General features: G+C 38.9%; 1 protein-coding gene across 1 annotated transcript; it reads left to right on the top strand.

The window, feature by feature from the left end:
• The first annotated feature begins 135 nt into the window (after positions 1–135).
• LOC145479788 (uncharacterized) lies at positions 136–17,876 on the top strand. Its single transcript, XM_081458239.1, has 10 exons — positions 136–3,544; positions 7,056–7,089; positions 7,674–7,768; positions 8,502–8,558; positions 8,846–8,917; positions 10,070–10,189; positions 10,499–10,589; positions 10,668–11,111; positions 12,139–13,001; positions 13,507–17,876. The coding sequence occupies exons 1-10, from the start codon at positions 3,309–3,311 to the stop codon at positions 14,207–14,209; spliced, it is 2,715 nt and encodes a 904-aa protein (XP_081314365.1). The 5' UTR covers positions 136–3,308; the 3' UTR covers positions 14,210–17,876.
• The last annotated feature ends 150 nt before the right edge of the window (positions 17,877–18,026 follow it).

Below are 18,026 nucleotides of genomic sequence, written 5' to 3'. Positions count from 1 at the left end.
AATAATAATAATAATAGTAATAATAATAATAATAATCTTTATTTGTACTAACTCTTGCTAAAGAAACAAATTACAATTTCATTGAAAATATTAAAAGTAATATTCAAAACAAATGGTTTTTATACAACAAAATTTTTAATGTCACGCTATTCTCTAGCAAACTGTTAAAAAACAAAATATAAATAAATAAAATCAGAATCAACTAACACGTACTGATGTCCTAGAAGTCTTACCGTTGCATTAAAATACTGAACAGGTGGACGTTTTATTCACTGATTAATAAAAACCTGCAGATGTGTTGAATCCCGGGGGCGGAGCATTTGGCGGGGCATTTGTGAATCGTGGTCTGCTCTTTCTGACTATGTGGATCAATAGTTGGTTATCCCATAATTTACAGACTCGTACCTAGTCCTTTTCGGTTTGAAAGCAGGCAATAAAGGAAGCTCGCAATGACCCATTTGTACTAGAAAAATATCTTTGTACTGGGATAAATATTTTTGGACTGGGAGAAATATTTTTGTACTGGGTTAAACATTTTTGTACCAGGATAAATATTTTTGTACTGGAAAATATTTTTGTAGTGGGAGAAATATTTTTGTACTGGGGTAAATATTTTTGTACTGGGATAAGTATTTTTGTACTAGGATAAATATTTTTGTACTGGGATAAATATTTTTGTATTGGGATAAATATTTTTGTATTGGGATAAATATTTTTGTATTGGGATAAATATTTTTGTATTGGGATAAATATTTTTGTATTATGATAAATATTTTTGTACTGGGATAAGTATTTTTGTACTAGGATAAATATTTTTGTACTGGGATAAATATTTTTGTACTGGGATAAATATTTTTGTATTATGATAAATATTTTTGTACTGCCCCTGTGGGCCACCTTGGTAATAATCGTTTATTTTCATCATATATTTTTTAAGAAAAGTATTTAAAGAAAATGTATAGACACTAACTAAGTTGTACTCACGAGCGACGCTACATAGCGGATCACAGCAAACGAAAAAATGTCCTGTAGTGTAATCTTGTGGAAATGACGAAGTATATTCAATGTTATTCTGGGCTGGTCCTAAAGTAATGCATACGTCTTTGATGTAGGGAGGAAATAAATTTTAATCTAGTTAATAAAACCCGTTTGTTTTGGAGGTAGGGGATTGTGCGTGCAGACACTTCGTTCAGAGAACGAGAAAATTCTCAGCAAAGCCTGGTTCTGAGTAGCGACACAAGCCTAAGCATGATTGTTTTTGCCTTGCACAGTGTGAAAACGGAACACAGCATAAGAATAAGAGATCTGTTATCTGAAGCCAAAACGGACAAGAAACTAGCTAGTGGAGCTCTTGTGCTTGCGTTTATGCTTGGGTCACTATTGAAAACCAGGTTAATCTTCAGGGCAGTGATGAGCATTCCTATGTCCGTTATGTCCCTAACCCTAACGCTATACCTTGGAACAGAAAAGAAGTAAACTAGTATAGCCACAATAATTGCTGTTGGTGGCGGGCGTGAAATTATTCCAAAGCATTGCTCGCATCAGTACTCTGAATTATGAGAAGTTTTGATACGATCTTTGAAAACTCGGTGAAAACATTTGATTGTATGCCCGCAGTGATAGGGGAGACTGCAGTTTCTGAGGATGGGGTTTTTGATATCTCAGTTTGGGACGCTTCTCGGCTTTCATATTAATTTGAAAACCACCTTTTCTTCAAGACCGTTTGCGTCATACCGAGTTTGACTTGTTTATTTTGAAGCTTTTCGTGATTCCATGGGCTTGTGCAGTGATTTGGGAATTGAAAATTATCTTTATCCTGATAGTTTAATCGTTTAGATTCTTTTTCCCTCGTAGCGAACACGTGCGTGAAGAAAATGCCGATTTTTGTTGTGAACTTGAGCCGCTGCTTTCGTGAGAACATCGTCGAAATTTCCGGACAGTTTCCGATTGCTACTAACCAATGAAATAATAACACGAGTTCAGTCCACGTCGCGTCACTTGGGAACCTCCTGAAAAAAACGCGGGCTTGGTCTTTCTCGGAGACAACGCGATTCCGACCAAAAAACAAGCGCATGCTACCTTGTGTCATCAACTTTGATGGCACAAAATGTTCGAAAGCCGTGCGTGCCGGATGTAATGAAGCAGAAACTTCCTGTGCTTTGTGCAATCAACGTTGTCCGACGTTCTTCACCAACGGAAAAAAGACAACACTTCTGTTTCAGGTTTTTCAAGATCTCTGACCTTCCCTTAAAAAGAAAATAAAAGCAGACTCTGTGGTCGCTGTCACATGAGCGTTTTTTTAAGCGTCAGAATTCCGTATAACTTATAATAACCTGTACCGAGAGTAAGCGTCCAGCATTCATTGAATGCTTGGTATGCGTTTGATAACCCTTTGGGACAGGGTCTTATGTTGTTGGTAATTGCGTCTTTTTTTAGGTGAATGAATGCGACCGCCACAAGCCAAACTCGATGCGCTCTCCCGCAACCGTTTTCACGTTAGTCAAGATAGCAAAACTCCTCAAACATTAATATATATATTTTATACTTTAGTCTTTGTAAACATTAAGTCGCGTATTTATTGATATCGATTTGTTGGCTTTTTTTTTCTTGGCAATAACTACAACAAGTAACTGTATTTTGGCGCATAATCAGAGACGCTTTGAGCTGTTTTGTTGAGAGACAGAGCAAGCTTGCGTTAAGTATAATCCCAGGAGACATCGGCTTGCTGCTTTGTGCTTTTGGGATTGCGCAAAGGACTCACTTTGCGCTCTTCCGTCCGGACGGCTCTGGTGCATGGCTGAGTGAAATGTGGGGTTCACTTCTGATCAAGCTAAGCTAATCAATCACATTGGTACTTGTCAATCAACATTCTCACTTCTAAGTAAACTAATTGCTCAGGGTAATACCTGATGAACGACCTCTGAATTAGGAAGACTCGAACTCGAAAATGATAGTGGTGTTCAAAAAAGCACAATCCGCAATGCGAATGCGGGTTTCCTCTGCGTATCAAAAATTAAATTAGCAGTTGTCGGTGCCGTGTAATTTTAATGACAAAACACCATTGGATAAAGTACAATGTTAATTATTGGAGCTCATCCTATTGGCTGCTAACACCTTGTTCTGTCAACGTTCATTTAGATCGAGCGGGCACGCATGCGTCTTAGTTGTCAATCCATGTGCTGCACGATTAATAACCAAGGTTATGATGTTTACTACTGCATTGTACTGATCGCGGACGGGTTATGAGGTGCTAGAACGCTGTGGAACTCGGACCAAGGAGTTTACCACTCAGATTATCTACTTTCACCATGCAGACTTCCAGTGAAGTCATCATGGACAGATCGAAGCCTGCTGGCGGTGAGCTAATCGTGAGCACTTCAACCTCTGTTGACTTAACCCCGGGAGGACATAGCGAGCTTCTTCAATCCGCTGCGATCCCGTTGTCTTTAAAGTCCTCTCCCTCTACAAGTCCGGTAGACTGCGACCTGGAAGAGGCAGACAATCCTAACACCGGCCTTGAGCAAGCTTTGCAGTCCTTCGTAAGGTAAGTAGGTTGATCAAGTTGAGGTTTATTGTTGATCAATTGACTGAGCCGCGTTCAGCTGGAATAGCTGCGTGCAGGATGGTAACGTGTCGCGTGCAATTGTGTTAATTTACTATCACGCCAATAAATGTTGTTCTTTTTTAATCTCGAGTAAAAGCGCATTTTTAAATTGATTACGTGTTGGATTTGGAGTCCTCCAGGTTTGTGGTTGATATAGGCAGGTCTAAACGTCACCGCATTGCGACTTATTGACTTGTGCATAATTTTAATGATTGTTAGGTGTAAACTAGATTAGCTGATGGAAGTGTTTAATTTTAGTTTGTTTTTGTCGAGGAATTGTCGATTTACCGAAGCCATGTGGGTTTCTGCTCAGGGCAGATGTGACGCAGGAATGCGGGAAGTCGTTCCACTGTTTTTTCCGTTCTGCACGTGGCTTTTTAAAAATATTTCATTCATTCGCAAACTTCGCACGATTTAGGAATTTCTGTGCAAATATATAGCCGTCTAGCGTTGATAGAAATGAGATAACTTGGCACAAATTGTTGGCGATCAAACGGAATCTGTATGTGTTTACAACGTTGTAGTTATCAGCAAAGTATAAAGTGCACAGCTCCATCGTTTGACATAAGCACGAGTTTCTGTTTTGTAAATATAGAAAACGTTTATTTCACGAGGAAAAATACGTAGTTTCCCTAACCTCTAAAATGTTGAGGTAGTAAATTCGTTAATACGTGTAGCCTTGAACTCTTTTGAAGTTTTTATTTGTTTCTTTTAGGGTTAAATTGCTGTTTCGTCAAATGAATGGGATGCAAATTATTTTCCGGCATCAGTTTTGTGACTGCATGATTTTAGATTGTTTTCATTTGTTCAGCGAGGCGTGAGAGGTGACTGGTGGTCAAGCGAAACGTTTTATTTATCATTTGCGGGTAGCATTTGTCTAGAACGTTTGATCAGCGACCTTATACGCTATCTAGCGAGATCATACCGTCACTCGTCAATACTTTACGTCCTTTAAGGTGTCATGAATTTCCTTTAGATTAGTTTGTAAGACGAAAATTCACACTGCGTTACTGCCTTCATGCAAGGTCCACACCGGGTCGAGTTTGGGCGACCCCAGCAGAGCGCAATTCCATTGGATAGCAGGAGTAATTTCAGTGTACCAAACGATATAACTCCATGATTCCATTCCATGGCAATATTTGACAAAAGGAGACCTTTGCAGTAACTTCTCACTTTAACCCTGTGAAAATTTCGTGATGGGCGAGGTAATGAAATCGAGTTATGTAAAACAAACACGCTGTCATATAGTCGGCATCGTAGTTGTATTTCACATGCGATCGAATTCAATGAAACACGTGTAGATTAGAATTGTGATCGCGATTAGGATGGGTAAAAGTCAGGTGCTTTTGGTCAAATATCACGGTATAATAGCTTTTCATGCGAGCAATTACTTCAAAATGCATTTTCATTTGGGGCGGGATTTTCACGAACTGAGTACCATATATGACAAAAAAAGGAAAGAAGTTGTTATCAGGTACAAGTAAAATGCACGTCTTTGCAACGCCGTTTCTTTCGGAGGCGTTTTTAGATAATAATTTAGCCATAGCCTATGATGCTACATCTGCATAAAAGTTACGCGGGTAATTTTCGCGGGAAAAATTAAAGAGCACGCTGCTCTCTGTATTAATTTTTTTTTGTCGCTTTAAACAAAAGTTTTGCAGTTTGTGAGGCGTGTTGAGTTGCAAAATCGTTCACAAGCAAATCAAGAATTGATTTTCTTAGAACAAAGATTAAAAGGAAGGAATTCCTTTGAGATAACACAATCTTACTTCAATGTTAGACTTCAAACGTCGATTTCGGAAATTGACAACGTTGTTTATTTCATGTTCGGACTAAAACGGCGAAAGGTCTTACTGCAAATATAGAAACAATATGTAGGCGCGTTGTGAAATAACGCCATGTCTGCTGGCTTTGTTTCGCCATGTGTTCCTTGTGTTTAACGATCCATTGGGTCGTGGGAACAGGCTCCGCATTGTTCATCCTGAAATATTTAAGCTATTGGTCTACTGTCTGTTAGTGTGACATGTTGACCATGATATGCCATTTGGAGACTTTTCTTTTACTTTAAAGAAAGTAAAAATACATTTGCCAGCTGGCCGCATTTTGTTAAAAAAAAAAAAAAAAAAAAAAACTAACTCACTTGCATTTGGTTGAAGATCAATTTATGATAGAGGTTTATTGACAGTTCAAGTTCTTCAACATTGTTCAAAGTCTGTGCACATTGACATAGTAGTTTAGAAACTGCCACAATTTTTCGTATTTAAAATTAAGTTTAATCTTAACTTTGATTAAATTCAAAGTTTCGTTGAATATAAAATGCAATCATCAATCATAATTAGTAAGCAGTAATGAGGTGTAATGAATATATGACTCAAAGTAAATAGTTAATTGTGATTTTCCATTTTGAAATATTCAGGTTTCAAATTGTAGAAAGAGTGGTTTATCAGTTTCATCCTTTTACTATCTTTTCTGTTGCAAAACAAATCAGACTTTCAGAATCCTAAAGTCCTTTATTATATATGACTTGTAAAATTTTGTTTAAATGGGTGAAATTAGCATTTGACAGGATCTGCTCACTATAAATCACTTTAAAAAATGTTTACTTAAAAGGTTTTAGTTGGCAGCATTTTCCTTTAGTTGGATGCATCTCAATTCCCATGTGCATGAAACCTGTCAATTGTTGACTTTTTTTCTTGAAAATGTGATTGCAGTTTGAAGCATAATGTTATCACTTAATCCTGAAAGAAAGGGCGTAAAGGAGATCATATAAGTGGGATTCTAAAGAACAAGGATCAGCTATTAATAGTATTCATGTGTTATCTTAAATCAACATCAGAGCCAGGTGTTTTATATTCTAACTTCATTAGATATTGTAGTTCACCTGTCTATAGAAAATGTGCTTTTGTTGTTTAAGTGGAAAGTGTTGTGAAAGCTTTTTTTGCTGTCAAATTTGATCAACTTTGACAAGGCAAAGACAAATAATTTCCATCACAACACTCTTGAGTTTTTGTAACAAAAAGTTTAATCAAGTTTTTGAACTGAAAAATTGTCTGTAGACACTGTTGTTCATTTTGCTAAAGATAGCACAGAATAACAGCTTTTCTGACTTGAGGAAAGTACTGGTACATCTCACATTAATTTGATGGAAATTTAAATGTCTTTTCTTTCTTATACACATATTAAGACAACGCTATTGTGGAATAGTCCATTCTTTTGTGCTCACTGAGATTAATCTATTGGATGTTACTTCTAAATTTAATTAAAATCTTTTGTTGTTTCTCCTGTGGGAGGTGGGCCTTACTATTTAATGGACTTCAGTCTTGTTAAATTATGGAGCTCAGTAAACTGTCCTACCGATCCTGTAAAGTAGAAAAAAAGAACTATTTAATTGGTGTTTTCACATTCTGAGGGGACAATTGATGCTATCTCTTTTTTTTTTTTCTCATTTCAGCAAAGAAATTCAAGAGAGGATTCAAAAGATATTGGTAATTTTCTTTTTGAACTGTTTTATCCTCACTTGTGGCATGTTTATAAAATAACAGAATAATAATCAACCTGCAGAAGTATATTTAAGTTTGTTTTATAATAATTTGTGTTATCTGACTGATTCTTGCTTGTGCTGTCTAAAGAGTGAAGAATTTTGTGGACTTAAATTTCCAAGGTCCAATGTGGTGGGCCTCAATGCGGTTTTGAGTTCTTGGTTCTCTTCTGCAACAAAATGAAGCTTCATTTAGTTCAATGTCACAATGATTAAAAATATTGTTTTCAATAACTGATGGGTGGACAACAAAACAGACTCTTCCCTACCTGAAGTACTCTTGTGTTGGAGGTAGTCTGTACTTTATTCCTCTTTCCAACCAATTTTGTAAAATTCTCCACATATCTCTCCCTTATTCTTTGTCTTAGTAATTTGCTTTATTGATCGGCTAATGCTCATTTTTTCTGTATTGACATTCATTGTTGCACAGTATCTTAATCTAGTTGGTAAAAACCATATTCCCCAGAATTGTGTAAATTATAAAAAATGTGTTAATTAACCTGGAAATGTTTTATAAAACTATCTTTTTAGGAAGAGGTACAACAGTTGTCTGACACAGAGAAATTGTTGCTTTACCTGCGACTGCCAGGAGAGACAGCTTCAGATTCTAAAGATGACTTTGACAAGTGAGTATCATTCACTTTTTTGTAAACTAAAATTTGCCTGATAATATAGAATATTGTGTTCTCTGGCAAAAAGTGTTGAAAGCATAAGTTTTTGACTGCTGGTCTACTGTCTTTGACAGATAACAATTTGTGATATCAATTTTATCACAAATTTTTATTTGTCAAAGACAGTAGGCCTGCTGTCAAAAGCTTAATCAATCCTGGTACTGGATCTGCGATATATTTTAAATTTGCCTGTTCTCATCATGAACAAGCTTGCCTTTTACATACCATGTATGAACAAAACAAATGACAGACATGGAGAAGGCAGGAAAAATTCTTATCAGTGACCTTGGCAAGAATATACCAGTGTCAGTTCTTCTTGTCTCTACCACCCAAGTTTCTTTCTCTTTCCTTAGGGTTTTTTAGCTTGCAAAAAGAACCATAGACCGATCTATCCATAGTGGTTGGTGAAAACTTGGAGAGCAGGCTTTTATGCCTAACTCCCTAGAAATTAAAAAAAGAAGTTATGATGCCATTACATGTCTACTTGTTGGTGTCCCTGGCAAGAAGCCAGATTCTATCTGAATTGGATTAGAGCACTGTTCAAGATTCTTTCTGTAGTTCTGTTGTCTCCTTAAGCAACTGCCTTCACTATAAGAGCTTACAACTACTTAGGCCAGGGTTCAGTGCAGATTCTAGAATTTTAAAATATGGCCAGTGCCCCAGCATAATAATATTTGTTTCTCTTTAGCAATCAAGCCCTTCCCATTTCCACAACAAGGGCAGAGCAAACCCAAGCTTTTCACTGGTGAGTTGTTTAATATATCACGTATTTATTTGAATTGATGGTCTTAGTCAATTTAAGTGTCACTGAGTCAAGTCTAAGGGATCACAATCAATAACAACACTTCAAACATTTAGTATCAATCTAATATTGAAAATAACAATTTTATGCCTATCTCAGCTGTGATCTACAAGCTCAAAACTCAATTGGTATATTTTTTGTTGGGAGAAAATCAACAGACTGAAATGTAACAGATTGTTGAGCCTGAGAATGATATCAAACAGCTGAATATTCGCATAACTTTTTTCCAGGATTCGCTGCCATTTGGAGGAGTGTGACAACAACTCAACTCTGCCTAAACATGAGGTCTATGATGAATACAAGTAAGACATTGTGAATGTTGAATTGATAAATTTGTTCACTGCAATCCTAGCTTAAGGACGTTCGCATGAAAATGTTCTACTCGATAGATTTTCTTCAATCTTCTACCGTGGACAGATAATGAATTACTTGTTGCAGGAATGACAATAAAAGGAGGTCAAACTTTCTCTCATAGAGAGAACGTAAAGCGTGGGGAAAACTAGTCTGATTTTGAAAAATTGGCTTGCATAAATCAGCATGGTTTACTGGGTTTTTAGCTTAAAATATCAAAGATGAATGAACGAAGACAAACTATCCTTAGGCTAGTAATATTTTGTATAAGTGAATCCGTTGCATTAATAATTCCAAATGTTTCCAACGTTTTCACAAAACTTAACCCTCCAAGAGGCATTTCAAACCGCCATACAGATACACAAAGAGCTACGGAATTTGATGATGCATTTTGCAAAAAATTCAAACTTTTTTTGCTTAATGTAGAAAATCGGCAGAGAAAATTATCCGTCAAAAGAAAAATAGGGGTAACCAAATGTCCAAGATCGTTAAATCCAGGCAAAGCTATAGCAATGGCCATCTGCCCCATCATTGTTCATTTTATTGCGAAGTGCATGTTCAATGCACGATGTGGTGTGTGAATTTGCATGTGCAGTAAGGATGCGCAGAAATGATTAGTGTGAACATCCTTAACAAGGATGGTGTTCCAAGTGGAACACCATACTTATAGGAACCCGTTAATTGCTCATGGTTATTATGGCTAATAATGATCAGGCACATATGCATAACAATGAGATGACAAAGTCACGTAACATGGCAGCCATACTCCAGCCAGCTAATAGGTTGACGGAGACATGCTGCCTTGGTTTACAGCGTACATCTTTGATATTGGGCATCCATGTTATGGTCAATTGACACCTGTCAAAACAAGGTATCTGCTGACCAGTATCATGTGACCATAACACGGGCTCCAGTTTAGAGCTCATTGAGGTCACATGTTTCGAAGTTGACTGCTACCGAGATACTGGTTTTGAGTGGATTGAAAACTTAAGCCAAGTTAACTTATTGTAATCAGGAGCTCTGCTTTTAGGCTTGGCTAAATCTAACTATTACCTGATTATCAAACAATCATTAAAAGGATGAATAATCCCTTTCTTCTTCAGAGCTCACTGTGAAAGCATGAATGCTGCTCGGACACTGAGTGCACCTGACTTTGGTAAAATCATCAAGTGCGTGTTTCCAAGAGTAAAAGCTAGAAGACTTGGGACTCGAGGAAATTCAAAATATCTTTTCAGACTGTATTTAAAAAGGAGTTATGGCAGTTTTTATCTACTACTGTGATTTATTACAGTGTGGATATCTGCCTGGGACTGTGTTGTGTTTAATTAACCATTCTTGTTAGTAATAGTGTTACATCTCAGTATGATGTGACACTTTGAAGATAGTGTTTATTCTTACCAGACAGTCCTGGTGTGCCATTATGAAATCTGTCAGTATTCAACACTTCCGTGTCTCTATTTTTTAAAATGAATAGATTGATGTCGCATGCAATCCACTGCTGCTTATGTTATGAACTCCTTAACCATTCTTAAGTACTGTTACAGTGGCATACAAAGGAAAAAGAATGTGAAGCCACCCACCCTCCCATCCCTTCAAGTTCCTTCAGCAAATGAGAATGATAAGGTAATATGTTTTTAAACATCCCAAATTCACATCCTCTTAATTCTTGTAATTTTAATCTGAGTTTCTCTTGGCTTTCAGAGTTCAGCAAATGCAGCAAATAGCTTGGCTGGAGGGGACAAAATTGAGGAAGACCAGACTCTGTCTGCTGCCTGTTTACTTGTTTGTGAGTGGGCAAATAAACTTCTGGGCAGAGTTTTCAGCACACTGATTGAGTTGGCCAGATTCCTTGTAGGTGGAAGTTATGTTTCCAGCAAGTCCATGGCAGCATTTGTTGTCATGTCTAGCAATGATTTGAACACGCCTCAGATTGGCCACTCATTAGTGTCATTGATTACCCCTTTAAAACAAGTCGAGGAGCAAATGTTACTGACTCAGAAGCGACGTCAGCCACAACAGTTACCAAAAAAGATGCCACAGCGACAACAGCAGAAACAGCTTCAACAACTTCCTGGTAATGCCATGCTACAACCGGGCCAAGCTTTATGTAACACACCACAGCAGTTGTTAAATCACAAAACACTGGTAAGGCTGGTCAGCATCAAATCTCTCCTTACAATGTCAATCTGTAGTCAAGTAGATCTGTGACAAAGATAGAGAAGAACATTAACTATCGGCATGAATTCTCACAAACAACACTAAAAGAAACATGTATTATTAGTAGGGGGATTATACATTATTTAATGTGGGAGATTTGAAGACTTCAGAATTTATGGTTTTCTCATTATAACATCAAATGGTTGGTTGGTGGAGAAATCATAGGACAGGGTGGATACAAGTTAGTAAAGACGCTGGGGTTCCTCTGACATTTGTGTAGGTTGCGCTGGACTGTTCAGATCTATAGAGGACATTAGATGGTTCAACTATGGTCACAATTCTCTCCATTACTTTCCATGATTTTTTTTTAAAGTTCTGCCAGAGATGATTTCATATTTGATCAAGGTCATTTCATGAGTAACTTACTAGAATTTGTTTTCAAGAAATACGAACTAAGACAGTATACAGTCCAATATTAAGAAAAGCAGCCACCTCTTATTCCACCTCTTATTAAGCGGCCAGTTATCAAAGTCCCAAAGTTGTTGTCAGTAAAACACTGTAAATAAAGCCCCTATTAACCGGCCACCTTTATTAAGTGATCCCTGCCACCTTTTGGTCACCCTGATGAGGGTTTTTCTATTGTCTTTACCTATTAAACAGCCACCCAAAAATCTAAAAACTTTGTTTTAGGAAAAGACAATGGCAAGTAAGAGTCTGAAATAGAAGGTGATGAGTGATAAAAACTTTGAAATACACGTTTATCATGATTGTCTTGAAGTGACTCCCTGTTCACTAAGGAATTAAATTGACCATCAAAAATATTCAAGGTGCACCAACCTTTATTAAGTGGCCAACCCCTGTTAAGTGGCCACCTCCCATTTCCCTGAGGGTGGCTACTTAATAGGGGTTTGAAGGTAGGTAGAAATTGGTATTAATGGGGAGGAGGTTTAAAGAACACCTTGACATAAATGAAAGGTGGATCCTTGACATTGGGTTGTTTTCTTTTTTGGTACAGGTAAGCATATCAGCTCAACAGAAGTCTCTTCACAAGCAGCCGTTACACATCCAGCCAAAACCTATACAGCCCACTCTTCAGAGTCCTCCTGCTCAAATGGGACAGTTTTACCAGCAACAGCAGCCTGCAGGTAACCCCACCACCCCACCCAGTAGCTATCAAACCAAGATAAGATCTGTTACTCCATCTATGATATCCCCCACCACACCCATTCAACCTGCTGTGCCACAGACACCATCTCCTTTCCAGTCATCACCAAAGTTCAACACGCCTGGAACACCCCAAAATCGTCCAGTTACACCAAGTTCTGCAAGTGCTACTCCTCGACACACGCCAAACTCAGCAGAACCTACCCGCTTTCTTTTCACACCAATTCCAAGTAGCGCTCAAGAACAGAGAGTGTCTAGAGGAGAAACAAGTCCGCCCACATTGCGACCAACTGCCACTCACCCTATGATGAGCAATGATTGGTCTCAGCAAGGAGCATCACAGATGGCAGTCAATGATGTACCAATGTCTCCAAGTAAACAACCAAGACTGACAAATCAGAATCCACCTTCTACTCCAACAGCTAACCGTAGACCTGGCTCATTTGCTTACCCATTGCCGTCACCAAGGACCCCTCAACGCATAGCTCCACAGCAGTATGTCACGTCTCCAACAATGGCTTCTCCTGGTTGTGGCCGGCAGCTTAACCCCATCTCTCCTAATGTTGCACAGCGAGGGCAGGAATTTATGCTTCCATTAGCAATATCCAATGTTGAGAATATGGCTCAAACAGGCTTCTCCCAGGGTGTAAACATGACAAGTCCTCCATCATCTGCTGCTGATGTGCACATGTCTCAACATCATTCTAAACAAGGGTAAGTTGGGCAAGATGTGATAAGGGAAATCATTCTCATTATTCAGTCATTTCACAATTGTATATTACAATCCCTAATAACTCTATTTTTACGAACAAATTTAAATAATCTTTTTATTTATCAGTTGAAAGTTCTGACTTCTCTCGCCATCTCATGTTGTTTTTAGTATTTGTTTGTGCACAAAGTTTATTTTTTATGAACTTTCCACCATGGATACATGAATTTTAGTTTTCAAATCTTTAAAAACTAAGGTTCCAATGACATTTCAACCCATGTTCCATATTCATGTTATTGTGAGACTTCAAAGACTTCATGATAGATTTTCGCCGCGTTTTTTGTCTCTATAATGATCTCTTTTCGAATTAGACAACCCTAAATGTATCAACTTTGAGCAAGAAGAGACCAAAAGCAGTTACATCAATGTGGCTGTAACACAAACGGTTATAGTAACAGTAAAATAGGGGCTACTATTTTGATAGTAACAGTTCTCTTTGCACGTTTTCAGGGGCACAGGTATTGTTCCAAAATCGTGCAGATACAGTAATACTTCAGATAATGGACACATGCCACAGGCCTCTATAGTCCAGACAATGGATTATTCATCAGAACTCGAGACAATATGTAACCAAGCTACAAGCTCTTCAGGTCAGATGCCTCCGCCCTCATACCAGCGCAGCCAATCAGTTCCCCCTTTAACGCAGCATGCACTGCAAGATCAAAGGTTTCATCCTCTGACACCGCAGACTAATTCCCGCCCTCGACACCTCACACCATCACCCATGGATACATCATCAAATCAACACTTGAATGGTTTAAAGGAGCTGCGTAATAGAGTTCTTCATGGTGATGTCAATAACAATGGCTCAAGGCCAACACCAGAGAGTGCTTTTTCAGCAAGAAGAAATCTCACTCCTATGCTAAATGCTGAACATGCAAACATAAATGCCTCAAACTGGGGGGTGTCACAGGTCAGAACGAACAGCACTACCAGGGGAGGGGAGGACCATGAAATGACAATACTTGAAACTAACTTGACATTTGCAGATCTCAGTCATGAAAATGATGAGACTCTCTCTGATCTGAACACTTTGGATGATGCTACAACAGAAGCAGTACTGAGAAACATTTGCAACAATACATCAGGGGTGTGGCCAACAAGTGACGTCAATCCATGGCCAAGTTCTCAGGCACTAGAAATCATGGATTAAAACAACGGTGCTGTAAAGGTCAATTAAAATGCAGACATTGCCGTGCAATTTCCATCAATGCCAACTTCAGTGCCAGTGGATTTCTAAATATTTTGTGCAAAAGGTGTGTTCGAGGTGGAATATGGAATTGTGGAGTTTAATTTATATTTTCTTATCAAACACATTTTTATGGCAACACGTATTTGAGAGCATAAAATAATATAGCAGTGGACATTAAAGAATGAATCAAATGACTTAATTTACTGACTGGAGAGATTTTCTTTGTCTGTTTCTTTGGTCATTAATTTGTTAGTCAGGAGATTTGTTTCTACAATTCAAACTGGACGCTAGCATGTACAAGTTTTGTGTTAAAAATTCCGCTGTGAATCAAACTCGTTTGTGCTGTCCAATCTGGAAACAATTGGATAGTCTCATGAATGGATGCTTAGGCTAACAATGTAATCGCTGGGACTAGATCTCTGGCGAAAACGCTCTCCGGCTGCCAGACAACTATCTGACATCTAGATACTTCGTGATACAAATACGCGGGTGTTTTCAAAACACGAAATGGCGAAATTGCGGAATGGCTTTTAACAATGTGGGATACGGTGAAGACACAATTTTTGAGATCCAACCGCTTTCAATTCAGTGATATTCAGGCTAACCTGAGCGCTATTTACGCTAACCGGAGTGCTATTTAGTCTAACCAGAGCGCTGTTTAGGCCAACCAGAGCGCTATTTAGGCTAGTCTCCTCCGCAGCCGTTTTTTGGGATGTCACGCAATGCTCCCCCCTCTTTCAATTCAGTGGTATTCAGGCTAACCAGAGCGCTATTTAGTCTAACCAGAGTGCTATTCACTCTAACCGGAGGGCTATTTAGGCTAACCGCAGTGACATTTCGTCATTTCGCCATTTACGCTCGAAATACGCATCTATCGAAAATGAAACCGCTGACAGTGGTATGACTGCAACCTCTGTCCCAGGGCCGTATGTTTTGCTTTCATCAACTGGTACTTATACAACTCCCTCCTCACGGTATTTCAGTTTTCTTCTCTCGTGCCATTTGTAACTGCTTGGCACCGGGCCCGGGGAGCGGGGGGTACTTCCAGAAAAGTTGGCTGGGAGTGTGCGGCCCACTTCCCAAAACCCTTACCCCATTTATGACGAAAGTCTTCTTTTTTTGCTACCCTATTTATGACCTGATCAAAAATTCGATACCCTATTTATGACCGTTGCAGCTGACACAGTTGCCCTAAACATAAGTTATGAACGGCTTTTGTTGACGGTCTTATTGATAATGATGAAAAAGTAGCTTCTCCTAGGAAAAATACCCAATTCAAGACCAGAGTGTAAAAACCATACCCTATTTATAACCAAAATGGCCAAAATTGATACCCTATTTATGACCAAAACGGCTGAAACCCTACCCTTTGGGGCCACACATACCTACATAGCCCATATAAGGGAGTGTCTCCCCGGGGGGCACTAGGTTCGTTTCTCGTGGTCCTCGTGCCAACCCAGGCCGCGCGCCATGGTACATTTTGCAGGCACCGGGGTAGCATGTTAAGATGTACTCGCGATATAAAGGAACCACAGGAAAAAGAGACGCTTTGATGTCCCTTACACAGATCCGTCATTGTAGCACCGCCAACGGATAATAATACCCCGGTTTACAGGATAGAGCTCCGGTTACTCTAAATAGCACTGTCGTTAGCCCAAACAAATTTCAGGTGAGCTTGATCAAGAGTGGTGCCCGCTTTACTAGCGAAAAATAGCTTAGACGTTTGTAACTGCAGTAGAGTAAACTTGGTTCATATATCAGTACATAGCAAGCGACTTCATGTAAGATTCTGCTCACCAGCCTTTTTTCGTTGAAAATCTGAAGAATCAGTAATCGGCAGAGCACGTGATCATGAGCCACGCATAAATACCAATGCATGATTCGTAGCAAGATGGTAGAACTAAGGCAGAAAGTATCTGTGCCCAATTGGCTTGGAATGTTTGTAAACCACGTCGAATTTCCTTAACCTTAAATTCTCAGGGTGGGAAGGAAGAACTTTATTCCCGGGGTGGAAAGAGGCTGGAATTTCCTTTATTTCAATTTTCAAGTGAAATGTTTTAAATATGTGCTGAAAGGCCCCCATGCTATTGCAGTTCTCTGTATTAGTTTCAGAAATCGCTTCTCATGCGCTTCTTGCCTGGTTGAGCGCATTGAGACCTTGCCTCGAAAGCCATATTCACCAGTATTCACTGGTAAAGAACGAAAAAGCGCAGAAAGCCATTAGATTTCGTATTCTTAACTGTACATTTTAAATCTTAATCTATTGTAACGTAGTAGTGTCCCCAATTAGCTTCTGTAAGCTAAATACCTACCCTGACACTTAAATAAAGTTATTAATAATACTGAAATGAAGATATAAGCCTAGAATAATTTCGGTTAAACCCTAAGCAAACTCTCGTAATTTCCGAAGAAATAGTAAAACAACGCTCGCCTCCCACCAATGTGGCCTGGGTTCTACTCCGGCCCGGTGTCAATGTGGGTTGAGTTTGCTGTTGGTTCTCGTCTTGCTCCGAGGGTTTTTCTTCGGGTTCTCCGGTTTTCCTTCCTCCTGAAAAACCAACATTTTCAAATTCCAATTCGACCAGGATAGAGGACCCACATGAAAACCGGCTAAGACTGATGCCCGGGGGGGAGGGGGGGGGAGGGGGACTGGCATATGAAAGGGGCGGGGATGCTCGTCGGAAATTTTGAATAAACTCCTACAGGAGACCGATCTGGGCGTGGCTCAAGCTTTTGTTTGACCCCTGAAAGGTACCATGTTAAAACACAGACAAATGAAAATACACTGATTAAAGGACGAACTCTTGAAACTCGGTATTAGGGCAAGAATCAAATAACAAGCTTGTGAATATTTTTAGTCGTGATCGTTTTGTGTCAGTCGTCAAGTTTCGTATTACACTCTTGTAAAACAATGGACAAAGACCTTTTGTTATAGTCTTTCTTAGGTATTGATGTTATAGCAAACTTTGATAATATGAATTGAGTAAATAAAACGAATTAAAAATATATACGTATTAAATATATGTTTTTATACTTCTTTGCGTGCAACCCTAAACGAGACCTTCACGGCTAAATATAATGGCAGAACACCATAAGTGAGACCAAAATCCGAAATTTACACCCCTAAGCCAGTCCCCAGTCCCCCCACCCCGGGGTGGGGACTGGTGTGGCTTCCTCTCTAAATATTGTAATTTTATTTTAAAACTTGCCATAGTAATTCCAGGGAATTGGGAGAATCACTGAGGTGGAACAACAGGTCATGACCTCAAACACCGAAGAGAAATAACGGCCTGCTGTTCCTTCTTAGTGATCACAATAATGAGCATAACACCAGATAATAACTTTCTGTTCAAAACAATGGAAATGCATGTACCTTTCCAGTGTTTAGAGCAGCAGTTATCTGCAACAAGCTACTTTTATGAAGGCTCCGGAGCTTGAGTATTTCAGTTCCCCCGATAGATTCTTTCAATCCCATTCATTTGGGAGGTTTTATATCGCACTTATTTCACAATTCTGTTACTGATGACGCTGAATTTTTGAACAGTTTATGGTCCATTTATACGATTTCCCATAGACTAAGACATAGAGAAAGTTTATTTTACTTGCTCGCACACTTAGCTATGGTAACGGTGCGTCCCATAAGCTTGATAAGCAGAGTCTACAGGACGCACCAGCTAGTTCAGAGGTGCGCCAAGAAAACAAAATAACAAAGTAAAAATGTACATGTGGGAATAAATATTAAACTAAACTAAAATTATATAAGTACAATAAAGTGTCT

The sequence above is a fragment of the Orbicella franksi genome, chromosome 2, assembly GCF_964199315.1.
Source record: "Orbicella franksi chromosome 2, jaOrbFran1.1, whole genome shotgun sequence".
NCBI classification, from domain to species: Eukaryota; Metazoa; Cnidaria; class Anthozoa; order Scleractinia; family Merulinidae; genus Orbicella; species Orbicella franksi.
This window is presented reverse-complemented; position numbering and strand designations above follow the sequence as displayed.

Excerpts from the sequence above, each read along its gene's own strand:
- LOC145479788 (XM_081458239.1), top strand. The coding sequence starts at position 3,309 with ATGCAGACTTCCAGTGAAGTCATCATGGACAGATCGAAGCCTGCTGGC. Across the intron at positions 7,090-7,673 it reads AGAGGATTCAAAAGATATTG|GAAGAGGTACAACAGTTGTC; the intron begins GTAATTTTCTTT and ends CTATCTTTTTAG. Across the intron at positions 7,769-8,501 it reads TCTAAAGATGACTTTGACAA|CAATCAAGCCCTTCCCATTT; the intron begins GTGAGTATCATT and ends GTTTCTCTTTAG.